Raw genomic sequence first — 26338 nt, 5'->3', positions numbered from 1 at the left:
ATTGCGTTTATGAGACCGAAGCTCTGTGCTAAAACCTAGTGAGCTGACTTACTGCCCTACATAGTGAGCATACTAAGTTGAATGGAAGTCTTGACACTGATTTAGTAAATAGTGCTCCATATATCTGTATGAAGGCCTCATGACCCACAAGTCATGGCAAAAATGTATTCTGAGTTAACGTAATGCATAGCACAGTGTTTTAATTCATTTAATGCAGCATTTTTAATCTAATATAACTCCTTTTTGGTATGTCATGGAATAATCAACATATTTACATTGTTCATCATCTTGCATTTAATATTGCCCTTGAGCCTGTTGCTAGTGCATTCTGGGACACCCTTCTGATGTATACATGTGATTTTGGCCAAATTAAAGCATTAACACTTGTGATAATTTTTATATACAGTATAATGTATTAGATGATTAATATGCCTTTAAGATTTTCAGTGTTTATGTAAGAAATGCATTATGTAAAATTGTACAGTACTATTGTGAAATATTATAAAAATTTTAAATAACTTTTTTCTACTTTAATATGCTTTAAAATATAATTTATTCCTGTGATGCAATAATGAATTTCTATTAGCCAATACTCCAGTATTTAGCGTCACATGATCCTTCAGAAGTCATTTTACTACTGTATGACTATATATTATATATGATTATTAATCTTTGTAAACGTTTGTGCCTGATTTAATATTCTTTGGAAACTGTGATACTTTTTTCATGATTCTTTGATGAATGATAAGTTTTATTTTAAAGATTGACTGATTAATATTTTATTGAAGAAATTAATTTTATTCAGCAAGGATATATTAAATTGATTAAAAAAAAAAGTAAAGATTTGGAATGGAGAAATGTTCATTTCACCCCAGATTCCAAATGCCCTTCTGCAGCAGTAATTTTGAAGGAAAGTGGAAAGAGAATTGCTGTGTGTATTAGTTTTTTATATATTGGCTAATAATGCTAGTGTTTGTTTATCTCACACACACACACACATTCAACAATGCAGCAACCTTTTCTCAAGTACAAACTCCTACGGTGTATGAACACACACACATACACAGAGGCTTTCCTGCAGGGGTGGGGGATGCTCTAATGTTAAGTGTGTGCGTGCATGTGTGTGTGTGTGTGTGTGTGTGTGTGTGTGTGAGAGAGAGAGAGAGTGTCCACCGGTGTGCGCCCAGAGCTGCGCTCATTGCTCAGTGAGCGTGGACCAGTTTGGATACGTTACCGGAGCGATGATGGCCGAGTAAAAGGATTGTGGGTATTCTGAGGAATGAGCAGAAGACATGGAAGGGCTGCTTTCTCCCATGCGTACACGGGTAAGTGCTCTGGTTGCCGGGGGATACGGGAAAAATGCTATAGAATGAGAGGAGGGAAAGAGAGTGCCTGTAAAAACATGGGTTTATAATGTCCCGTTCTGCCTGGAGACAGCATATAAGAACAGAAAGCATGAGATGAACAGATTAAAAGGATGTGGTCACTTTATCTTAGAATTTTGGAGGGTTTGTTTACTTGTTTTTTGGGAAGTGTGGGTGGCTTCTCGTATTCATGCTAGTATTTTTGGTCTGATTGAGAGCTAGTGTTGTGGTGGATGCCAAATTTAGAGGTAGAATTTACGAACAGCAAGTTGAGGTGAAGTCTAGGACAGACTTTAGCGTATGTGTGCGTGTGCATTTGTGCACTTGATGCTGAATGCAAATGCAGAGAGAGGATGAAAAAAGAGATCATTCATCATTCGATCGTCGTCTGCTGATGCAGGAATTTAAACAAGCATATTGAATTCATAAAGGTTTTCATTTGAGTCCAGTGATCCGCGTTTATAGAAAGATTCAACCTGTGACATTTCATCTCATCTCTCGCTGTCTTTTTTTTAAGCGTACTCCATCTAGCTCCCTAAATGTGTGTGGTTTTATGTGTGTGAGCACATACTGGTGCTGCAGGCGGATCCAGCAGTGGTGTGTGTGTGGGATTGAGTTTATAGAAATCATAATCATACAGGTGATGCATCCACACAAGGCTTGCCGATTTCAACAGTGTGGAACTTGAAACTTGAATGCCTTAATAAATATGTATTAATGTTTCAGAGGGAATTGGTTGTGATGAGATTTGAAAAAGGTTATGAGAAATCATTTCATGCCTTACAAATACTGCAATACAGTAGGATTCAATTTATTTTTTACCATCAGATCCAAGATGTCTGAGACCTCTAAAACTTTTTCAATTTTGCTTGTTTATATATATATATATATATATATATATATATATATATATATAAGAGAGAGAGCGAGCGAGAGAGAGAGAGAGATTTATATTATAAATTTATTATACTGTTTAAACATTTTGATCATAATTTTTTTAAATGAATAAAGTTGATTATGTTCATCACAACACCTGATGATTAAAATTTCAGTAAAACAGTAATATTGTTGAAACATTAATACTATTTAAAATTACTTTTTATATTAAACGTAATTTATTCCTGTCTTTAGTGTCACATGATTTTTCAAAAAGAATTCTAATATACAGATTTGCTAATCAAAAAACATGTTGTCTTATTATGAAAGTGTTGTGCCCATTGACATTTTTGTGAGAACCATTTTTTTTTTCAGGATTCTTTGACAAATTTATAGTTTAAAATAACTTATTTGAACTAGAATTTTTCAAATAAAGCAATTTATTGTAAAATGCTTTAAAAAAAAAAGTCTTACACCAAACTTTGAACAGCTGTTTATACAGTATATTAAGCTTAGAACTAATTCAAATTTAATTAAATTTAAGAATTTTTGGTTTGTCCTGCCTTTGCTTTATTGACAGCAGCATGATATAAGTAGAATTCAGATATTAGAAAGAAAATGTGATCATTCTAATGGTCATCTGTTCAATATAACATTTGTGACATAGTGCATAATGTATATCATCGTGTGTGTGTGTGTGTGTGTGTGTTTGTGTGTGTGTGTGTGTTTACATGAGGCCAACAGATTACCAGCACAGCAGGATGTTTGTTCTGCTTTCTAATATAAACCATTTCAAACTGTTTGGCTTTAGGAGAATTCCATTTCATTTAATTAACACACATTCATTTACAAAGTGCTTCTTATGATACTGTTGACTGGTCTTCATCATAGTCTGTGTGTGTGTGTGTGTGTGTGTGTGTGTGTGTGTGTGTGTGTGTGTGTGTGTGTGTGTGTGTGTGTGTGTGTGTGTGTGTGTGTGTGTGTGTGTGTGTGTGTGGATCCACCACTGTATTGTGGTGCTGAGGCAGCAATTGTCAACAAGTCAAGTCTAGCCATGCATGATAAACAGAAATGGAGACAAAGGGAGATAAAGACATGTCAGCAGTCATGTCTGATGTGAGCAGACAGCAGAATGTAATACATTATTCCTCAATCTTAGTCCGCAGGGGTTTAAGAGTCTCTCTTAAGAGTTCTAGAAACACACTCAGTAGAAAGTGTATTGTATTCGATCAGCACCAGTGTTTGCCAGCACATGAAACCCTAGTGAGCTGCTGCCCACCTCATAAAGCGTGATAGACGCTCCTGAAACGAAGGCTGTTCCCAAAGGTAGGAGGAAACATTATGTTGCCTCGTTTTTGTTTTATTCCAAGACATTTCATGGATCCTTGTGGAGAAGACAATTCTATAGTGTATTGCTATAGAGTGCTGACGTAATTTTGTAGGCCAACCTGTAAGTTAACATTACCCAGGTTCCCTATGGGAACAGCAAATAGAATAGCCAGAAGTAAAAAGCTTTTTCTTTTTTTTTTCTACACCAAAGTCACATGACCACCACAAAGCTTCCACTGTTTCAGTGTTTATTTAAAATGCACATTTTGGAAAGTTTGAGTTAGAATAGCTATGGAAGCAGACTAGAGAGTAAATGACTTTTTTCTTTTTATCATGACATTTAATGTTTCTGACAGCCTCTGTAGACCCATTAAGCTGCTTGTTATGAATTGTCTTTTTCAAGACACATAAAAGTCTAAAATTATATTACAAAGTGAGATATTACTGATGTATTTAATTGTAGATTGTGAAAATATCTTAAGCTTGTGTTAACCACATATGTTATTTCCTGCGTTTAACTAAAAGCCCATTCAAAAAGACCTGCTGACATCTGGAAGTGGAACTGGAAACTGAAGTCAGCTAGAGCAATAATGGAAGCAAAATAGGTTGTGATACAGATTCATATAAGATTCACATTTTTGTTTTGTGAAATGTTGGTCTACAACTTAAAACATGCCAATAAATGAGGCTAAGTATGTTTGATTCTGAGCATGAACAAAGTGTCTTGCTTTTTCTCAGCTCTCGTTGTTCATGTGTGTGAGATTAGGTTTGTCTGGCTCCTTAATGTATGTATGTAGGCCAGTGGATCAAAAACGAGAAAAATTCTACGTGCTGACCTACACACACACATACACAGTGTATCTTAAGCTCTAAGTGATGTGTAGGAGTAAAGACAAGGTGATTTCTATCAGTTCCATTAGACTCCGTGTAGATCAATGAGCAGATGTTATCTTGGATTACATGTCAGAAGCTATTGAAGGGAGCCGAGGGAGAGTGTGTGTGTGTGTGTGTAATTAGACTTTAATTGAGGGATGGGTGCTAAAGATGTGCACAGAATGCTGAATTTCCTCAGTCATTCGTCGAATAAATAAATGTAAAATCAACCTGTTAGGGATAGTTCACATGAAAATGCTCATTCTGTCATCTTTTATTCTCTCTAACCTGTGTGACTTACTTTCTTTTGAGTGCTATATTTATAGCAGAATGTCCCAGAAGCCCTTTTTCCATTAAATTGAGTGGTGACCTTCTGTCAGTCAAGATTTAATAATGACAATTTTTTTTTTGTTTAAAGCTGCAGTCGGTAACTTTTGACACTGTAGCGGTTAATAAACAGAACTGCTTGCGTCTTGCGGAAGAACATCGTAGCCGGAGCTACTTCTCTCTGTTTATGTCTATGAAGAATCACAAAGGTACTGGGTTACTCCGCCGCGGTACCCCCGAAGCAATCTAAAATAGTCCGAATATAAACACTTATTATAGGTGTACCCTAGTGATTCAGGACAAAAGCCAAAAACACGGTTTGGAAAATGGATTCATGGTGTACTCGCTTATTATATACATTTTTGTACATTTTGATCACAAACAAAGTTAAGGACCGCAGCTCTGATTGGTTGTTTCTTAACGGGAGCGATGGAGTTTCTGCAAATGGCAATAGGACACTGGGAGGAGACAGAGGAGCTTGATTTTTTTCACAGATTATCTGTCTCATATTCTACTGTCAGGACAAAATGACAGGTTTAATAAATATGTAAAAAATATTTTTTTACAAAAGTTCCCTACAGCACTTTTAATACCATTTTAAATGTAACACTTTTTTGATGCTATCTAAATGGGCGCAACATTTAGAAGAAAAAATGGAAATTGCAATTGAAAATGCATATATTAAATGCATTTTATTATTATTATTTTTTGACATATGTGTGACCAAAACACAGCCATTTTTACATTTGGCCCAAAAAAATAAAAAAGATTCTACATCACTATAATAAAAATAATAATATAATAATAATAATGGTAATTATTATTGCAAAAAAAAATGGAATTATAAAAATAATGTAATACTTCACCGGTAGTTGGCAAAAATCTAGTATTTCAGAATAATTATAATATTTCATTTTAAAGTACAACTGTAAATGTATAATACTAATGTTAATGGCTGTCTATTTTGACACAAACATTCATTATAGAATAGAGCAGCTTTGAACTTCTGTCAATCATCTCATTGGTGTTCCTCATTGGTGGTGAGTGAATTATGTCATGTTACATCAACTACAAAAGAATACTACAGTTGAGATTTTGTGTGTGTGTTTGTGGTGTCATTAGTGTGTGTGTGTCTCTGTGGTAAGTGGCATTACAGCTGCCCATGCTAATACTAACAGATGGACCAATTAAGACAGAGACCCCCAAAGCAAAACCAGAGAAAGAGACTGGAATTTCTTTGGCCCAGACTTCGATCTACCCCACTGTCAGTCTCTCCATCTCTATCTCCTCGTTGTTTCCATCCCATCTCTGTTAATTAACAGGAAAACAGCTGGTAGGATATTCCAGGTCAAAGAAGAGAGCAATGGTCCAAACCTGAACACAAGTTAAGAAACAGCTGATTGAATTACTCAACCAAATAACAAAAACTAGCGCCATCTCTCTGTTGGTTCTCCTGTAAAAGAGCAAACTATTAGAGCGTAACAGGCAGGTGGTGTCCATGTTGGAAGCAGGTTTGTCGACTCCATCTCCCAGCTGTCATTGCTGCAGTAATGAATCTGGGATCTGGTCATAGTGATGGAGGTCAGGGAGCAGCTAGTTTACAGACAGTTAATGAGGAAGTGATTATCTGGGTGAAGTGCTGCGAGAAACTGCGCCAGTTGTGTTGACAGAGATCAGTACTATCTTATGGTTAACAGTAGTAGCATGTTTGTATAAAACTATATTTTGGCAGAAATGAGTTACCATGGTAAATCTTTGTTCTAAGTAAGCGGTGTAGTGGTATGATTAGAATATTGTCTTATTTAGAACAGGGTCAGTGGTCAGACCGTAGGCAGTGAGTCAGTGTAGCTGTGTGTGTGTGTGTGTGTGGACAGAGGATGAGGAGAGGACAGACACACAGAGGTCGTGACCCCTCTGTCAGACCCTCCCTGTAGAAAGCCTTTGTTCTCATGCTAATGAGTCTCACAGACATTCATAAATCATCAAACTATACTTGTCCTTTTTTTCTTTCCTTTTTCAGGGTTTTTACTTTTCTTGCATTTACCCTTTTCATTCCCACTTCTTTTTCTTCTCCTTTGCTTCCCTTTTAGTTCCATTTTCTTTGTCTTCTTTTCTTACTGTTTCTTTCCATATCTTTTCCTTCTTTTTAGTTTTCTTTTCCTGGTCTTCTCTCCCCTTCCTTTTTTTAGCTTTTCTTTTCAGTTCTTCATTCATGTTTCCCTTTATTTTTTACCCCATTTGCTAGCATCGTTCCTTTTCATTCTTTTTCCTTTTCCTATTTCCATATCCACTTAATTTTGATTTCCTTGCCTTTTCTTTCTTTCCTTTTTACTTTTCTTTCCTTTTCATTTTCCTGTTTCACTTTCTTTTTACATCTCCACTTCCTTTCCTTTCCTTTCCTTTCCTTTCCTTCCACTTTTCCATTTCCTTCATGCATCTTTGTTTTTTTATTTCTTTTTTATTTTCATTTGGTTCCGTGTCTCCTTCCTCTTCCTTTTCCTTTTCCCTCTCTTTCCTTCCTTCCTGCAGGGTTATTGCATGAAGCGTCTGAATAATGATCAGGCACAGATTCGGACAGTCCCAGGGGCTGCCAGGCTGGGGTCCTGATTGATGCATGGAATCAGAGCAATTTAAACCCACATGTCCATAGAACGTATCAAATCTCAAGAGAAGAGAGGGCCAGCGGGAGTTCAGAGTGAGTGAGTGTGTGTGTGTGTGTGTGTGTGTGTTTTGACTGTACAGCAGAAACTGGCCGTGCAGTGACCGGCTAGCCGGTGGCTCTTTCCTCTGTTCCATTAGGACTCTTGTGATCTTCCTCATCACCATCAGTCAGAACTGCAGCACTTTACCAGTCTCTCTCACTGTAGCCCTGCGACTCCTGCAGTTGTCATAGAAACAGCAGGGAGGCTGATGGGATGCCATCATCATCTGAGCTACAGTTTCACACAGCGGGGTGATGATTTAAGGGCTGCGTCGCGGTGGATGCCACTCATGTAATCATACATTCAACACGTAGCATGTCTGTTTGTGATCTCCATGACACCATCATCATCTCTTGAAGTTTTAATTTATGGTGTTTCTCTTTGAATATTCTAATATGTGGATATTTTAACATCATGGGCAATGTATCACAGTGAGAGATGTCCATTACAGGAACCATCTCATCATTCAGACTGCTTATCAGTGCAAGCGCACACACACACATGCCTCATTTCAATATAGTTTTCCCTGTGCCTTGATTAGGACTGCTGGATTGGGGCAGAGTCAGGCCCTCAGTAATACGGCTCGTTCATCATCAGGAAAGCTGCCTGTGTCACACAGTCTCCCTCTCACACTCACACACCTCTGCACTCCAGTGTGTCTTCATCTTGCTGATTAGTGTGAAGTGCTTTGATTCATGAATGGAAGGGCCAAGGGTCTACAGTGAGGGACGGACAGGTTAGAGCCACGAGCCAGCAGCTTGATGATGTCACGATCCCTCTGATATCTGACGGTCTCTGAGTGTAGCTCACACTGATTTTGCATGTGATGTTTGGAATTTGCAACACAAGCAACTACTGTAGGTTTTGGATGCTGTGGGGGGTTGCTAGGTCAATGCTTTGCATTTGCAATGGTGTTTGAGTAGGGATGCACAATATAGTATTAATAGATCATTAATTTACTTTTGTTTGGTTGTTTGTTTGTTTGTTTGTTTTCTGCATTGATAATTTCCAGTTGCATTTTTTTGGCCATAGTTTATTGTCAGTCTTTTCCAGCTAGTTTATTATATTTTTATTATATATATATATATATATATATATATATATATATACACATACAAGAAGACAATACAAGAAACTAGCCTGAAAACACATATACATGTATTGGCTGTAATGTAAAAATAAATATCAGCTCATCTTTATCTCTCAGAATTTTTTTTCCAGGTATTTTATTTTATATAATTATCTATTATTGGCCCATAATATGAAAATAATTATCATCTCATCTATATCTGCTCATGAAGTTTATTTTATTCACTTAGAATAAAGTAACAAATTATATGTATCTATTAATAGCCATAATATGAAAATAAATATCATCTCATCTGTATTGAATTTTGTTGTAAGTGCATCCCACATTTCAAATGAGTTGTTATTTGGTTGCTAAGGTGTTCTAAATGTTGCTAAGTGGTTACATACTGTGAAAAGAGGACTCTCTAAAACCACATTCTGGTCTCTAGATTTCCACACCTTGCTTCAAGCTGCACGACTCAAGGCATAACTGATCTCCATAGAAGAAGCAGTGCAATGTGAAATATGTATTGAATGTAGAAGGTAACTCAAAAAAGAAGTTCGACTCCTGAATACTTGGCATTTTCAGTTCAAAACCCATGGAAACCATTTATTTTAGTTTAGAAAAACAAATCTTCCAAAGCATTACAGTAGGATGACTATAATGTCCTGTGAAATGACTAGTGACAGAAGGTCCTCATCTTGTTTTTTACAGTTAATGTGTATTTAATAGTGTATGTTTTACCAAGTCATTTAGTAAATCAGAAGGATCTCTCTCTTTCTCTCTCTCTCTCTCTCTCCCTCTCTCCTATGTTTGCATGACAAATGGGATTTTAATTTCACCAAAACACATCATGTGACTTTTCTAGATGACTGCAGAGATGACTAATTGAAACATTTACCTATAGAACTGAGTAACAGTCTTCCTCTCGCTCTTTTTCATAAACATGTATGCATATTAAATACTGCGACAGACGTAGCACTTTTTCTCCACTGGTGGGAATAGGACCAGACGATGCACGCTACATTTCAATTAAAAATCTTGCTATAGGAAATTTGAGAACCTCTGGAGGCAATAAGGTTTCGCCAGTTTCTAAATAAAATACTTACATAGTTTTAATAATAAAGGTTCTGAAATGTTTTCTTACTTCCTAGTGTGTGTGTGTGTGTGTGTGTGTGTGTGTGTGTACCATTTTAAATCAATGGTAACCTTATCTGCAGAAGGCAAGAAGGGTCTTAAGGCCTGAGACCATTATTCTGAATAAAAGAGGACAGTTAAGATCTCTCTCTCTCTCTCTCTCTCTCTCTCTCTCTCTCTCTCTCGCTCTCTCACTCTTTGTCCCTCAAAGACTATAGATTTTAGGTGGTTAATAAGGTATTCTAAGTGGTTGCTGTTATATTATAGTCTCTACACATCCTGTACTGAGAACAGCTGCTGTCCTGCATGTGATATGTCGTTCCTGTCTCCCAGGCATCATCTAGATAACACAGTGGTTCATGCAGGACCTGCAGAACTGGGTCAGGCTGGCCAGTGTAGTTTTCACATCTGGATCTGAGATTTTGTCCTCCTGCATTAACACAACAGTCAAAAGAGACAGTCCTATAATTCAGTTTAATGAGGCTGACCCACATTAGGCACTCAGAATGCCTCCCAAAAGCTTTAGACTTAATGAGTAATCAAGTGCATCTCTTGTTGTTTGCCCTGTGTGTGTGTGTGTGTGCATGCCCCTGTTTACCTCTGAGCATTTCCACTTTGTTCCTTATGAATTCATCGGACTATTTTAAGGACTAAAGGAGAGCAGTGCAACACAAACACACACACATAACTCCTGATGTTTCCTTTGCTCTGTTTAGCAGGACTTCAGAAGTCCAGATCCAGCCCCCCGTGAGGGCCACTTATCTTCTGCACTGACCTATTTCTCCTAAAAGAGAGGGGTTTTATATTTGACTTTCATTTATAATCAGATCCACTGGAGAAGCGCAAGCAGATATTTCAATCAGTGTATTTCCACTTCATTATGAAGAGCTGGAAATATATTCGAAAATCTAATTACATGTGATCGAACCCTGCAAAATCAAAATCAGAATGTCTTGAGGTTGTGATAATGTTGTTTTCCCAGTAGTCCCTGCACAACATCCCAGAGGAAATGGAGTTGTGTTTATTTTATTTATTTATTTTTTGGCTGTGCAATTATTAGCTGGCAGATGCTAAAATTGTTGGGGGGGAAATACATTAAAGGCAATTTCAATTTCAATTGACAATTTTATTTACCAGAACTTTTTGAAAATAAATAAATGCAGCATTTGAGAGCAAAAATATAGTAAACTATCAAAAATACAGTAAAAACAGTAGTATTGTAAAATATTATTACAATTATTACAACTGTTTTCTATTTTATTTTAAAATTTAATCATTACTTCAATCTTCAGTTTCACATGATCCTTCAGAAATCATTCTAATATGCTGATTTGATGCTCATTGCTGATTATTATCAATGTTGAACACTTTTGTACTGGTTAATATTTTTGTGGTAACCATAATAGATTTTTTCCAGAATCCTTGATGAATAGACATTTCAAACAAACAGCATTTATTTGAAATATAAATCTTTTTGTTATAGAATACGTCATTTATTTTATGCATCTTTGCTGAATATTTGTATGCATATTTTTTCATACCCAAAATTTCAGATTATTTATATCATGGTTTCCACAAAAATACTGAACAACAACATTGATAATAATGAGAAATGTTTCTTGAACACCAAATCAGCACTTCAGAATGATTTCTGAAAGATCATATACAAGGAGGACTAAAGTCATATATAAATAAATAAATAAATAAATATAAAAGTGAATGAATGTATAAATAAATAAAGTTTAAATTAATATAAAATAAAAATGAATACAGAAAAGAATTAATCAAGGAAAAACGTGACTTGTATGTTTTATCGAGTCTTTATTATCATTATCATTAATTTATTTAGAATAGTAGTGAATGCAATAAATGTTGAAAGCTTCTGTGATCATTTGGCTTCAGGTTTTTGACTTTTGATTCCAGGCTGGTATCTTGGCAGATCTGCGTTTGAGTCACTGTTGTGATCTCTAAAGGAAATGTGTGAAATAACCTGGGGCTTTTTCACAGCAGATACACCTGAGAAGCAAATTCAAGCCAACATTTGCTCTCCATTTAGTTTCACTTCTGTCCTGAAGAAACAGTTGAGATGTTGATGAGCTCTCATTTGTGATGATTACATTATGCCCTGGACATCAGACATGTTTGAGAGCAGTGTGTTAGGACACAGCCCCTGTCTTTAAAGCGCTTTTAATCCCATAATCCTCTGCTCTTGATCTGGGACGTAACCGGACAGGTGCATTCTTTCATGTGTGATCAAAGTCTGCTGTTCCTATGTTCTCCGTGACAAAAGGATTTGAGACTGATTCTGATTTATTTTCATGGATTAGGGGGAGGACGGAAGAAACTAAAATAAAGGAGTCTCCTTTTTCTTCTCCTTTCTCCAAATTTACATACTTCTGGGGGAAGTGGATGCTAATCTTGTAACTTGTTCACAGTCACTGCCCTTAGTCGGTGTCTACACACACACACACACACACACACACAGGCTGCAGGGCACAGCTGGATGACTCTGGGTTGCAGGCGCAATGTCAGATTTCTCCTGGCATCTCCTCGGAAGAGGCAGAACTCATGTTATAAATAGACGAATGAGCTCTGAAGGGTGTAGGGACTGATTTTCGCTCTATAAACTGTTACTATTACTGAGCGCTAGCTGTAAAGATGACCTAGATTCAGCGTGGTTGTGTGAGAGGCCAGGAGAGGGCGCTGTGAGATGAATGCAGACAGATTTGGGTTCTCATATTTAGAAAGGAACTACTTTTGCAGACTGCATAGCACATTATGCAAATGATCTGCATGATAGCTAGAAAACTCGATTTCACTACTTAGAGTACTGTATAAAATAATGCAATACACTCAAACTTGACTTTCTGGAACTGGAAGTAATATTAGCCATGGTGATAGGTCAATAATATATTTCTAATGTTTTTAAAATAAGTCTCGTATGCTTTCCAAGGCTGCACTTACTTTTTACAATTTAAAGTAAATGTTTCCTATTTTAATATATTTAAATATATAATTTATTCCTGTGATGCAAACAGAATTTTCATCATTATATATATATATATATATATATATATATATATATATATATATATATATATTTTTTTTTTTTTTATGTATGTGTGTGTGTGTGTGTTTTTCAAATTGTTCTGTATTTTTCCAAGATAATAATCAAATGCAGTCCGCTGAATTAAACATGCAGCATAATGTAATCAACAACATTGTATCTTAGTTTGAAATGTTTATAATTATTGATTCATATGGGTTTCTATAGCACTTTTTATATACTGTACTCTATGTAGGAAGCTGTACGGTAGTATTTCATTCCCAACCAGTGGCGCAGTGTAAAGAGAGGGAGGAGACCCAGAATAACCTCTGCAGTTTCTTATCAAGCAGAAACACATCAACACAAAACAGGGTCTTGAAGCATTCAGCACTTCTGTCAGTATGAATACACACATCCATCCAATCTCACGAGCGTGTGCTTTTAAACTGCTGACACAGTCTTCTGGTCTGGGGTCAGAGTCAGGGTGGAGGTCAAGGTCAGAGGTCAGGGAACAGATGACCCTCCTGAGGTTTCTACTGAAAGTTCACTTTATGCACGAGAGGAGAGATGAAGATGATGCAATGGTGGTAATACTGATGAAACCTCCGTTGAGGTTGTTTTCTCTTAATATTGATTCATTGTAAAGCAGTGCATACATTTTCAGTTTTTTGGCATATTTAACACATTGTTAAAAAAAAAAAAAAATACTCATCGGTTAATGATTGGACTGTTACCTCTACCCACACACACACACACACACACAACTAATAGCTCATATGTCTTTTTAATGCCTGACATTGAGTGTGTGTGTGTGTGTGTGTGTGTGTGTGTGTGTGAGACAGAGAGAGAGTAAGCGAGAGAGACACACACACATACAGAGCAGTAGGAGAGGTTAGGGCCATTCTCTCTGACACTGACTTTTGTTTTATTCATTAACCGTTAAAGATGAGTTTTATGCAAGGTCCAGTCCAGACACACTCTCATAAATCACATTGGTCGTGTATGCGTGTGTGTGTGTGTGTGTGTGTGTGTGTGTGTGTGTGTGTGTGTGTGTGTGTGTGTGTGTGTGTGTGTGTGTGTGTGTGTGTGTGTGTGTGTGTGTGTGTCTGTTCGGGAGGTGGGAGTACACCTACTAAAAAAAGAGGCTAAAGGATAAGTGTGTGTGGGGGTGTGTAATTGATGCCCTCTGTCCCGGTGTATCTGTCGGGGTGTAGCATGTGCTGGAGAGATGCACCATGATTAATAATTACAGAGGCACTGCTCCAGCTTTCACAACCCCTCTCGCTCACACACATTTTGTTCATTGTCAATTTAGTTCATTGTCTTTCATGGTCTAGACAAAACACAAACGAAATGTTACAAAAAAGATTCAATTATTTAGAATTTCTTATGTAAATGTTTACCCGCTTTTTAAAATTAAACAAATCTTTTTTTATGAATAAAAATATTTAAAACATAGATTATAAATTACATTTTATTGTTTTTATATTATATATAGTCATATTTAACATCATTTTAATGTATTATTTTAATATTTGAAAAAATATAAAAGCCTATACTGTTACAGAATATTGAGCAAATAAAGTTAACTGTAAACTGTAAAAAAAAAATTGTTTTCATTTTAATTTAAGTAATTATTTTGTGTGTTTTTGTCATTTTTAGTAGTTTGTGTGTGTACGTCTGTCTAGTTTCCATTTTTATTTCAGTTGTTAGTTCTAGTTATTTTTAGTTCATGAATTTAAAATGAGAAATGTTGCTTTGGCATAGAAACATTACAGTATATATATAAAATGAAAATGTATTTACTGCACATGTGGATCCCTCATGTTTTTAAAAACTGTCATTATTGATAGGCAGCCTAATTAAGGATAAACTTTTCTCCAGATCTCCTAACAAACTATATAATCTTGTTCCAATGATGCTGTAATTTTGTTAATTAAATCAGGGGTTCATTGATCCTGAGTCCTGTGTAGGGGAGTGCAACCTCAATTTAGAACAATTGATCTTTTTCCTCAGCATGAATGCGGTGCATATTATTAAACTGAAATTTAATAGTATGTTTTTAAAGTAATAGTCCATCCATAAAAAAAAAAAGATCTGTATGAATACTGTATGCATGTCATTCAAAGCCTGTATGACTTTCTTTCTTTTTTTTATGGAACACAAAAGAGGGAATATTATACTGTCCATTCAATGAAAGTCATAGAGGCCTGGAATCACATTTGGGGGAATAAATAATTACAGAATTTTTTTTTTTTTTTTGGGAGCCAACCCAGTACTAGAATTGTAAAAACTGTACTCATGCAGTTAAAATCTTGTCATTCTGTAGGCATGTTGGGAGAACGTGTGCAAGTGAAGTCCAAGCCTGTCTGTGTTTTGTAACTGTAGGGTTTGGGTTAGGTTTTATTACAGGTGATGTAGAGATGAGGTGGGTCTAATAAACACCCTCCCCTGTGAAACACACCTCATGGGTCTTGCTCATTGCTCATTACTCTGTAACATGTGCATGTGTGTGTGTCTGCCTGCAGGAAGGGTGTGCGTCACCCTGATACGGATCACCTGGTGATTTGATTGGCAGGTCCCTGAAGGTATCATTTTCAGACGGGACACACCACTGATCTAGAGAGTGAGAGTCATTGAAATTGAAATATGGTAATGCACTGCAAGTCCATGCCACCCGTGTGATGCTGGCTGACATCTTCATGGCTAGTTTTCAATCTCGCTCGCTCTCACTCTCTTTCTTTTCTCTGACAAAAAAAGGCTTTTATGAGTCCACTGTCCAGTGCAAAAGACAGACAGAGGCGCAGATGTCTCTGACATTAATACAGATGTACAAGACATTATTAGAAAAAACACTGCAGCACTGCAGGCAGGTACCCCAACATGAAAAATTACAAAAGTTCAGCAGAAATTTACATATTTATTTTGCCAGCGAAGCAACCTTGCAGCAGGACATTGCAGAAACGCCAAAGTGAATTCATCATGCATTCACAAGGCTTGAGGCATAAAATGTTAGCATCTCCCCCATTAGAACAGCTCAACACAGGAAGTGAAGTAACAGACACACACACACCTGAACCCCCTCATTAAAAACCAGAGAGAAGGACAGATGGAGAAAGAAGGGCGCTGAGAGATGATAATGAGCTGTTGTGGGAGGAGACAAACATGTTTGGATTTGAGTTTGGGGTTTATAATGAAGATTATGATGATGGTGATGCTTTTGAATGAGGTCATAGCTTGATCAGTGAGGTTTTTTTAAATACTTTTATTCATTAAAGATTAAATGGATATAATTGAAAAAGAGAGTAAGGATGTTTATAATGTTTCTAAATATTTATATTTCAAATAAATGCTGTTCTTTTTATATTTATCATAAATTCGTGAAAATATGTCATGGTTTACACACAAATATTAAGCAGCAGTGCTGTTTTCAACATTGATAATAACTAGAAAAATACAGATTTGCCATCAGAGCATGAACTAAATTTGAAAATATAAGAAAAAAGGTCACTTTAACTTATAAAAAATCAAAGTACAAAATATGTGATCCATTTTTAGCTTGACATCAGATTTGTTTTGATTAGATAGAGATTGAAAGTATTAATAACTTGCTGTTTATTATGTAATTCAGATGTTATATCAGCCAGTTCATTCAGTAAAGGATTCATTAGAGTAATTCTAGAGTAAGTGTTTTATATTTTTTCTATTTTTTCGTAAATCAGATAACAATGGTTGCACAATGAATTTTTGAATCAGTAAATATAATCACATTGTTCACACAGTTCACTCTACTTTGTGTGTATGTGTGTGTGTAGTCAGGATAACTGAATAGAAAAATGTGGGGGGATTTTGTGCCATAATTTATTAGTACTCTTTCCTTTTATCTCATCACAATAAACTTAGTCTGCAGCATAGGTAAATTATGATTAATTTCATGGTGCTGTAGAATCAGCAAAGGAGACAGTGACATGAATACTGTATAAAATACCTACTACTTCAACTTTCTGTATTGTCACATGGAGCAGAATGCAGTATATCTTATAGCATTATGGCTTTTTTTCCTCATTCATTCCATTCAAATTTTAACATGAAGAGACAGAGACCAACCAAAACTCTTGAGGCACTGATCTGCAAATTGCAAATACATTGTCACAATATTTAGAGTGGGAGTTTAGAGTATGTATAACCGTTATCCTGTGAAGAAAACCACAAAAACTGTTTTTTATGCTTAGCTGTTGGAGACAATCCAAGGCACTGAAGTTGTTTTTACTTTAGTACTCAAGCGTAGGACATATCTATAATTACTGGGTGTTATCATTCAGAAGTTATGAGTAGCAGCAGGTGAACTGGCAGTTAATGAAGTTAAACCAGACATACAAGTATTGATAAGAAAGCAACAGCAGATAAAGGAGTAAAGTACACTTAGAAATGTTTCCTTTGAACTCAATGTGTTGGCATCTGATAATGGTTTTGGACGTATCCACATCCCAAAAACCTTTTCCTGTAATCTATCTATCTATCTATCTATCTATCTATCTATCTATCTATCTATCTATCTATCTATCTATCTATCTATCTATCTATCTATCTATCTATCTATCTATCTATCTATCTATCTATCTATCAGTCAGTCATTTTTGTCTATCTCCATTTTTTCAGAAATGTCTCATTATATACTTCACTGATTTTTTATGAGTACATGAATTATAATTGTTGTTTTTGTTATTATGCAGAACACTTGTTTCTGCTTGGTGACTCAATGAGATTTTAGGTGATCATGATTGAATATTTAATTGTCAGTGTTTTGCTTGGATCACTTTTAGTGGCTGAATGACTGGAGGCACAATTTACTCACACACTTAGGATTGATTATGAACATGGATCTTTGGTTCACATCATGCATGAAATTAGTTTATGTGATTCAGAATGTCACTTAGACGAGAGAGTTAAAAGATCAGAGGAACACACACACACACACACACACACAAACACTCCATCTCTTTTCCACATGTGCAGTCAAGTGTGGCGTTTCTGTGAAATGTAGAAAAAAAAAACAGCATATATATTTTAAATTGCACTACTTTTTAACACTTGACATTGTTTGATTTTTAATGATGGGTAAGAAAGAGTCAGATATTTTAATAAGTTTTGGAGTGTCATGCTATGGTTTGCAGTAATATTGTGTGTGACTTCTGAAGTATAAATAATGATCATCAGAAGATGATATTCATTTGAATGCTTTTTCATTTACATGACTTTACACATTCCATTTTTTATTTTATAATTTTTTTGAGTTTACTTTAAAGGCCACAATTCACTTTACATTCTATTTCATATTTTCAAATTTACATCGCACTGCACTTTTGACTTTAAATTGAATCCCACCTCAAATTTGGCATTTGATTTTACATTACAATTTACATTTGACTTTAGTTTACATTCCAATTAGCATTTTTAATAACACAGTTGACTCTACATTCTACTTTACATTTTAATTGTCACATTACATTTAATTTTACTTTACATTTTACACCTCACATTTGATTTTCCATTCTATTATGAATTCATTTTGTATTTATGTTCTAGTTAGAATGTGACTTTTTTTTTAAAAAAGGAGCCCAGTAGGGAGGTGAATGTACCCACATGTGTTTGTAGCTGTTTAATGTAATGACATGAAATTATGCACACATTATGTATTATGTTAAGTGTGTGTGTGTGTGTGTGTGTGTGCAGTAATGTTAAAGTATTTTACCATGTTCTTTGGGAGTCTCTTGACAAGCTCCTGTTGTGACTTTAATACCCAGAATCCTCTTGAAACTTTAACCCAGGTAATGTTTAATTTATATGAGATCCACGTGCTGTTCTGGAGTTGATGGTGTGTGTGTGTGTGTGTGTGTGTCTCCTTGAATCCTCTGAATAATGGCTGTTCTCAGTATAAAACTGGGCTGAGTTTAGTAGGGCAGAAAATGCTGACTCGTGATTCACCGTACTGGGTCTTTATCAGAGAGATTCGCAAACACAGGTTCCCATCGATGGTGTGTGGGCATTTTAGTCTGTGTGTGTGTGTGTGTGTTGTGTGTGGGAAAAAGAAAGCTATATAGGCCAGAGAGCCAACGCTGACTCAGGTGGGAAAGTAGGGCATTGTGGGTAGTAGACAAAATGATGACATAAAGGCAGAGAGTAAAGGGAAAAATCAGTAAGAGTAAAGTATGAGTGGAACGAAATATAGAAAGATGGAAGACTGAAAGAGTGTGAGGATATCAGTCTTCACTGCTGCAGTCGAGGTCACCTTGATACACAGAGAGACACACAGAGAATACAGAGATCCCTTCATTACACACATAAACACACACATACACTGCAGGAATTTGTTGACTGACATCACAGGTGAGATTTAATTGTGCCAAAACTGCACTGCATAACCCAGAATGCTCCATTCCAGTGATGTTTTTGTGTGCTGGATAACTTCAAACGTGTAATGTCAGTTTAGCAACAATGTTACTGACAATACCTACAGGATGAACAGTAGTGGTGTCTAAGCGGATTGTAGTCTGGTGTATGGCTAGGTTAAGAACCACAGAGACGAAAACCACTTTGTGGTCTTGTGACCACATTTAGACTCTTGACTTGATTATTTAAGGGGTTAAGTGCACACACTATAAGTGCACACGCTATAGTGCATAATCCTGTTTACAAGACAAGCAGGGTGAGTGTGAGAGAGGAGGAGCTAAAAGATCTGGAATGCATGGTCTCATGTTGCTTTTATAAAAAGACAGCAATGTTTATTAAACTGTCCATTATGTATTAAATTTTAGTATAATATTGAATTTTTCTATATAAAAGCAGAAACATAGTTTGATAAAATCATAATATTGGGAAAAATGTATATTAATATCTTTTAATTATACTATTATTACCTGTTATAACCCTAATACCGCTAATGTGATAAATATAGAATATTATACAATTTATATATACTATAAATAATAAATAAAACATAACTGAAAAAAAGGAAATGGGCAGAAGTGAAAAAATGTGACATTCAAATGAGTTCAAATAAACCTGAAGTATAAACAGTGTTAAAGGAATCCCTTTAGATATAGCTACAAAACCAAAAAGGACTGAGAAGTAATAGAGAAATTAGAAACAGAATCTTCGTGAGTTTTAATTTCTTTCTGGCTTTGTTTTGCTTCGTTGAAGCTGATGTCAGTGCAAACACTGAGAACTTTGTTGGCAAAATGTGTAAATGATCTGTGTATGTGCCAGTGTAAATAATGCCCCACCTAACCCAGTGCAGGACAGACACTAAACAGATGGAGAGAAGTAATCAAACAGAGCTGATGTGAAAGCATGGTTTGGCTCTTTTTACTCCTGATGTCAGTAGATGAGCATGTAGTTGTGTGTAAATGTCAGGCTGATAGAGTCCATGATCTTTCTTTGATGAACAATGATTTCTGATTTAATACGGCTTCAAACACACTGGCTGGTAACTGGAGCCATGGCTTAGTGAGTATTGCAGTTGCCAGGGACAATTGCATATACTAAGGGTAAGCATTATTATACTATTAAATATACTTTGTGTTATGGATTTGAATAAAAAAGACCCTTAGACTTATATACAGAGGCATAGGTTAATAAAAATCTCTCTGTAAACAGCAGTACCATAGTAGATTAAGTAAGTGATGTTTATCAGTTAAGGAAAGCTGAAAAGAAGCTTTAAGTCAGGACTAAAACGGATCAGCCAAGTCTTTCTCCTCTCGTGTGTGTTAAACCTAGAAGAGCGTGTGAGAGTGGCTCCTGGTCATGTTTGCATGTGCACTGAAGAGAAATTTTGTTCCTGAACCATAAATGTGACTGAGTTGCTATGTTCATGAATGGATGTGGAGAGTCAAAATAAGGTCAGAGTGCTTTGGATATCTGACAGACGGCTGTGCTTAATCAAAAAATGTGCTCTGCTGAGGACGTTGGCTGTGACATTGAACGTGAACAGCAGGAACTTTGAGTCAGTCCCAGTGCAGAACAAAATAATTCATGTGACAGAGAAGAGGAGTGTCTTCCTGGACTAAAAGTTCACCATGTTCCCATTTATGGTAAGAAAACATTTTAGAGTTACATTAGAAAAGTGCACATACCTGATTATGTTTACGATTCACAGAGCCTCTAAAATTATGGCAAGTGCAAAAAACAAATTATATATATATATATATATATATATATATATATATATATATATATGTGTGTGTGTGTGTGTGTGTGTGTTTGCATTCTTCCACAAAATTCACCGCTGCCAAGAAACTTTGCATTTGATTGCCCAAGTTTTATGATGGAACTAATGCAAAGTTTTCCAGGGGAACGTAATAGTTTTGTTCTTATTATTCTATATTATCTTACATACCTTATATATTGAAAAGGATCATTTTAATAAAGGGCGTTGTGATTTTATGTAAGTGCTTATATGCAAATATACGCAGTGCTTGCCAATGCAAAATTCATCACCACTATCTGGGTATGCCCTGCAGTTTAGGTGTGTATGTTGTTTTAATTGCATTGATATGTGGTTTAGAAAAAACATTTATGTAATGATAGGTACATTACATTTTGAATGCACAGAAATATACTAGAATGTAATCACTTTTGACCTCTGCAGATGAGGTGCCACAGCTGGGTCAAAGGTCATTATCACTCACACTGAATTCGGGTTCAAGGGGTCAACAAGATTTTGATGTAATGAGTTGTCATGTTAAGGTGCGTGTGAGTTTGTGAATCTGTCATCTTCATGGAGGTCAAACTGTAGGTCAGCACTCTTTGCGTATCAGTGTTTTGCTTGTAACAGTCCTGTCATCTTATCTGATCATTTGTGCAGTGTAGGTTTGTACTGTGTTGGTGTTAATTGGAATTTATAATGATGTTGATGTTGTAAGTGTACACTTTCATTCAAAAGTTTGGTGTCAGTCTGTTTATGTTTTTGTAGGTTTTTTTTTCTCTTTTTCTCACTAAGGCTGCATTTATTTGATCAAGCATACACTAATAACAGTAAAATTGTGAATTATTATTCCAATTTAAAATAACAGTGTTCTATTTAAATATATTTTTTTTATGTAAAGTTTTTTTAAAAATGGTATACTCATCTTCAGTTATCACGTTATCTGTCAGAAATCATTCTAAAATGCTGATTTAGTGTTGTGCTGCTTATCATTTTTGTGGAAACTGAGACTTTTTTTTATTTGAATTATTTAGAATAAAAATGTTTTGCATTAGGTTTTATCTCCTGGCACATTTTGTAATGCTATGCGACTATTGTTTTAAGAAGAGTGACCAGTAGTTTCTATTATATTTAGGTCTACTCATGCCTCTGTGCTGTTAAAATCAGAGTGAGTACGTTTTCATGGTATTCAGACACATGAGAAAATGTGTTTCTATGGTGTATAAAAACAAGCTCTTTAAAAATACTAAGACCTCTGATCATTGTGCATTATGCAGTAGATAGTTTAAATTAAATTCTGACGGCACATGAATGCATATTTCGTGTTTGATCATTGATTCAGCATATGGCTGCCTCTGCGTTGGGATGTTTTGAAGCTTCGCATTTGCACAAGGTGAGCTAGAATAACTCGGCATGTGTGCAAATGCTCACAGGATTAGCCTTGTTTGATTAGCCAACAGCTGTTAGCATCTGTGTGTGTGTGTGTGTGTGTGTGTGTGTGTGTGTGTTCCCTGGCTGAAATTTAAACTATGACTCAAATGGAGTCACATCCTGCTATTCATAATTACACCCCTGTGTTTTTCTCTTATCTTTCTGGCTTGCTGCACACACATTAAAGGAATAGTTCACAAGAAAAAATTGCTGAAAGTTACTCATCCTCAGGCCATTCAAGATGTAGATGAATTTGTTTCTTCATCAGGACAAAGAGAAATGTAGCTTTACATCACTCCTCTGCAGTGAATGGGTGCCGTCAGAATGAGAGTCCAAACAGCTGATAAAAGTATCACAATAATCCACAAGTAATCCACACGACTCCAATCCATCAATTAGCATCTTGTGAAGTGAAACGCTACATGTTTGTAAAAAAAAAAAACAATGCACAGTGTTAACCATCACTTCTGGGCAAAATCCAAAAATTTCCATCCTTTGTTGTCCTCCTTTCACAACAAAATCCACTAATATATTTGTTCAAAATGGTTTTCGACTGTTTTTACTTGTAAACAGTGCTTGATCTGTGCGTATTCCTCTCGTGATTCAGACAAGATGACTTTTTTTATACTGGAGAAACCAACATTTCATATTTTAGCCAGAAGCAATGGTTTGAAGTTAAAAACATCTTAATGGTGGACTCTCATTCTGACGGCACCCCCTATTGAGAACACTAATCACATTGCATGAGACATAAACAGCAGTAAGCTCACGATCAGTTACATAAGTTTTCAGGCTCGGCCTTGTTTTGTGGCCGGATCATCACAGAGACATTCTTGGCCGTTCGTTAATGGGCAACACAAAGCCGCATTGATCAAAAGGCCTGTGTGAATGAGACGGGCATTAGACACAGACACCCTCACGGGTCCTCCTCATCCTCATGGGTCCCAGTGCACAATGGGGTCTACTGTGGGTCCACTGCCCCCAGGAAGAGGCGGACACACTGTCCCACACACACATAGATGGCTGGTCATCCTCGGTAATAAAGATTTGTCCCCATGTGAAATGAGCTGGACAGTCTGTTCTTGTCTCAGTGATGTCCTGCATGTGAGAGTGTGAACGACTGGAGGAAGTGTATGAGAGACTCAGACGTGTCATGTGGTTGTCATACCATGAAGACTTTCGAGAATTGAGCCAGGTCTTCACGTGGCTGCAAACACATATGCAATTAGAGGTTTTTCTGGGATGTGGAGCTCAATCTAATATTTTCTGGACTGGGACAATCCTTTGAGAAGCAAAGCAAAGGGATCGAGACATCTTCTGGATGAGAACACTGATTAAAAAAAAAAAAAAAAACACTGGGAGTTTATCCTAGAATTTGGACATTGCATGTGGACGTGACGACATTCCTGTTAAGGATGTTCCAATTTTTGCAAAGTGATTGTGCATTTTGGCTGTAGTGTGCAAACATCTGATGCAAACAACTTTGTTTTCCTCGTATTTGAAGTTGAAGTTGTGATTGGTTTGTTGAGTTTGACTGCATAAGCCATCATGACACTGGCAGCAAGACTTGATGAATTGGAAACGACTCTGGAGCACATGCTAATGGACGTGTTTGTAAGTCAAATTATGTTCTTTTTCTTTTTCTGGCTTTCAAGCATGGGTTTTCACAGCAGTGACACTGAAGAAGCATTTTGGGTTCCCCAAAGAACCTTTATTTTTTCTTAGTGTGAAGAACATTTTAATATTCTGAAGAACTGTTTCCACTAAAAGGGTTATTGTAAAGGTTCCATGGATGTTAAGTTTCTTTATTGAACCACAGATGACAATAAATAACCTTTATTTTTAAGAGTGTTAATGTTGTGCCAAAAATACCATTATACCATTTTGCTTGTGACATCATTATATTGCTTGAAGGAACTTGGGATACCATTTAAATACCTACTAATCATCATGATATATATATGCGGCTTTGTACATATGTATATATACATCAAAGTACCATAGTATTAACATTTGTTATTCCCACTGTGTAATTCATTTTTTTTATACACTCTTAAAAATGAAGATTCTTTATTGGCATCTAAAGGTGCCATGTAAAATTCATGTAACAATGCACAATAGGTTCTTATTGTGGGAAAAAAAATGGTTCTTTAGATTATTAAAAGTACTTCACACTAACATAAACAATAGATTTTTTTGAACCTGTTGGCAAATACATTTCTTCAAAATATCTTGTTTTGCATTACACAGAAAAACAAACAAACTAAGTAATACAGGTTTAGGGTGACATTGGTGAATAAATGATGAATTTTCATTTTGGGTGAACTACCCCTGTAGGGCTTGAGTTGTTTTTATCTGATCTTGGCTTGTGCTCAAACATGTGTTTCATCAGTGTCTGCAAGGTGATGAAAATGATGATGCTGATGAAAAAATGTATGCTGAAGTTTCACTGCTGTAAATAATTCAATCATCTCACCTGAGTGACACACCGAGGCCTGACAGATGCAGTGCAGTATGGTAGTTTGTGTGTGTGTGTGTGTGTGTGTGTGTGTGTGTGTGTGTGTGCTCAGTTGTGCATGTGGGGTAGTTAAGGAAAAACTGCTTTTAATTTCCATGATTATGATTGCACTGAAACACAAAGACCTGAATTCTAGGTAAGGATTTAGGATTGAGTTTTGTGTAAGGTTGCTGTTACCTTTCTAGAAGAGATTTTAGTGAATGATAAAACAAGTGGAAAAATCCCAAAGACATTGAAAGAGGGATATGAGCTTGAGGATTGACTCTTTTTTTTTTTATTGGGCTAGTAAAATAAAAAGAAAACAAACAGGCACGTTAACAACTGCATAGAAACACCCTGGTAAATACCCAGAACTTTGCAGTCTTAAGAAAAGAAACTAGTTGTTTGTGTGTGTAAATGAAATCTAGCTCATATTTGAATACAAGCATGTCCTTCCTTCTTTCTGTTTAATGACTGTGTGGACTCTGAGAGCCTAACAGCATATGTGCTCCTGCTGTCTGTCATCAAGAGCCTGCGCTGCCTTCAGGAAATCTAAGAACAAAGCTCTGATTATTTTTACCCAAACGGTTCATAATCCCTTTATTTTAATCTCCGGACGTAAGATATTTCAACAATGCCTCTGATGTTATTTTTGGAAGAGATTAATTTAGTTCCACAATAAAGTTTCAGTCTGTCAGCTTAAATGCTGGTTTTGGTGATGCGCAGTGTTCTGTGTGAGTGTCAGGTCTTTTAGGAACAAAGAATGAAGGTTATTTTTCACAGAGGTGTATGCTGTCCCAAATCACAATCATTTTAAATAAGGATGTGATGTTATTGTACTCTAAAGTAAAAATGATTTTGAGGTAGAAGTCTTTATGTTATGATATACACTCGGTTTAAAAGTTTTTTTTATTATTAATTAATTTGTTTATTTTTAAGATGCCTCTTATGCTATTTCTTCTTCTTTTTTTTTTCCAGAAATACTGCAAAATTGTCAAATAAAATTACAAATAATTTTAAATAATAGTTTTTATATTTTTATTTTGTTAAAATATTTTTTCAGAATCCTTTGATGAACAGAAAGTTCAAAGGAACAACTTTTATCTAAATGATACATTTTATTACATTATAAATGTCTTTACCATCATGTTTGATCAATTTGATCAGTCCTTGCTGAATAAAAGTATTAAATTAATTCCAAATAAATAAATAAAATCTAGTTTACTATGTAATTACAATTTTTATTAATATGTATTTTTAAAATACCGCACTGTGTGTGTGTGTACGTGCGTGCGTGTGTGTGTGTGTGTGTTTGTGTTTTTGTGTGTGTGTGTGTTGATGATTCCATAGTTGTGATGGCAGAGGGCATGGGCAGTAGTCTGTCACTGGTCACCATGGGAACAGTGGGGTGGTGTTAAGGGCAAAGCTGGCCGTGACTCCATTTTATTGTCCCTCTATCTCGCACACACACACACACACACAAT

The 26338-nt window shown here is 35.9% G+C and overlaps 1 protein-coding gene across 3 annotated transcripts in view; it reads left to right on the top strand.

Annotated features, from left to right (window-relative positions):
- LOC113118187 (FERM domain-containing protein 4A-like) overlaps nucleotides 1–26338 on the top strand; it is a 133558-nt gene that overhangs the window by 27033 nt on the left and 80187 nt on the right. Inside the window, exon 1 of one of the 3 annotated variants that reach the window (XM_026287158.1) lies at nucleotides 1202–1325. The exons of 1 other annotated variant lie outside the window; for it this stretch is intronic. In XM_026287158.1, the coding sequence (XP_026142943.1) occupies nucleotides 1293–1325 (33 nt within the window). In that variant the 5' untranslated portion in view covers nucleotides 1202–1292. Of the gene's footprint in view, nucleotides 1–1201; nucleotides 1326–23462; nucleotides 23972–26338 lie in introns of those variants that run through there. One more of the 3 variants, XM_026287156.1, reaches the window with a different exon arrangement.

The sequence above is a fragment of the Carassius auratus genome, chromosome 18 (genome assembly GCF_003368295.1).
Source record: "Carassius auratus strain Wakin chromosome 18, ASM336829v1, whole genome shotgun sequence".
Classification (NCBI taxonomy): Eukaryota; Metazoa; Chordata; class Actinopteri; order Cypriniformes; family Cyprinidae; genus Carassius; species Carassius auratus.
Note: the sequence above shows the minus strand (reverse complement) of the source record. Positions and strands in the feature narration are given on the sequence as shown.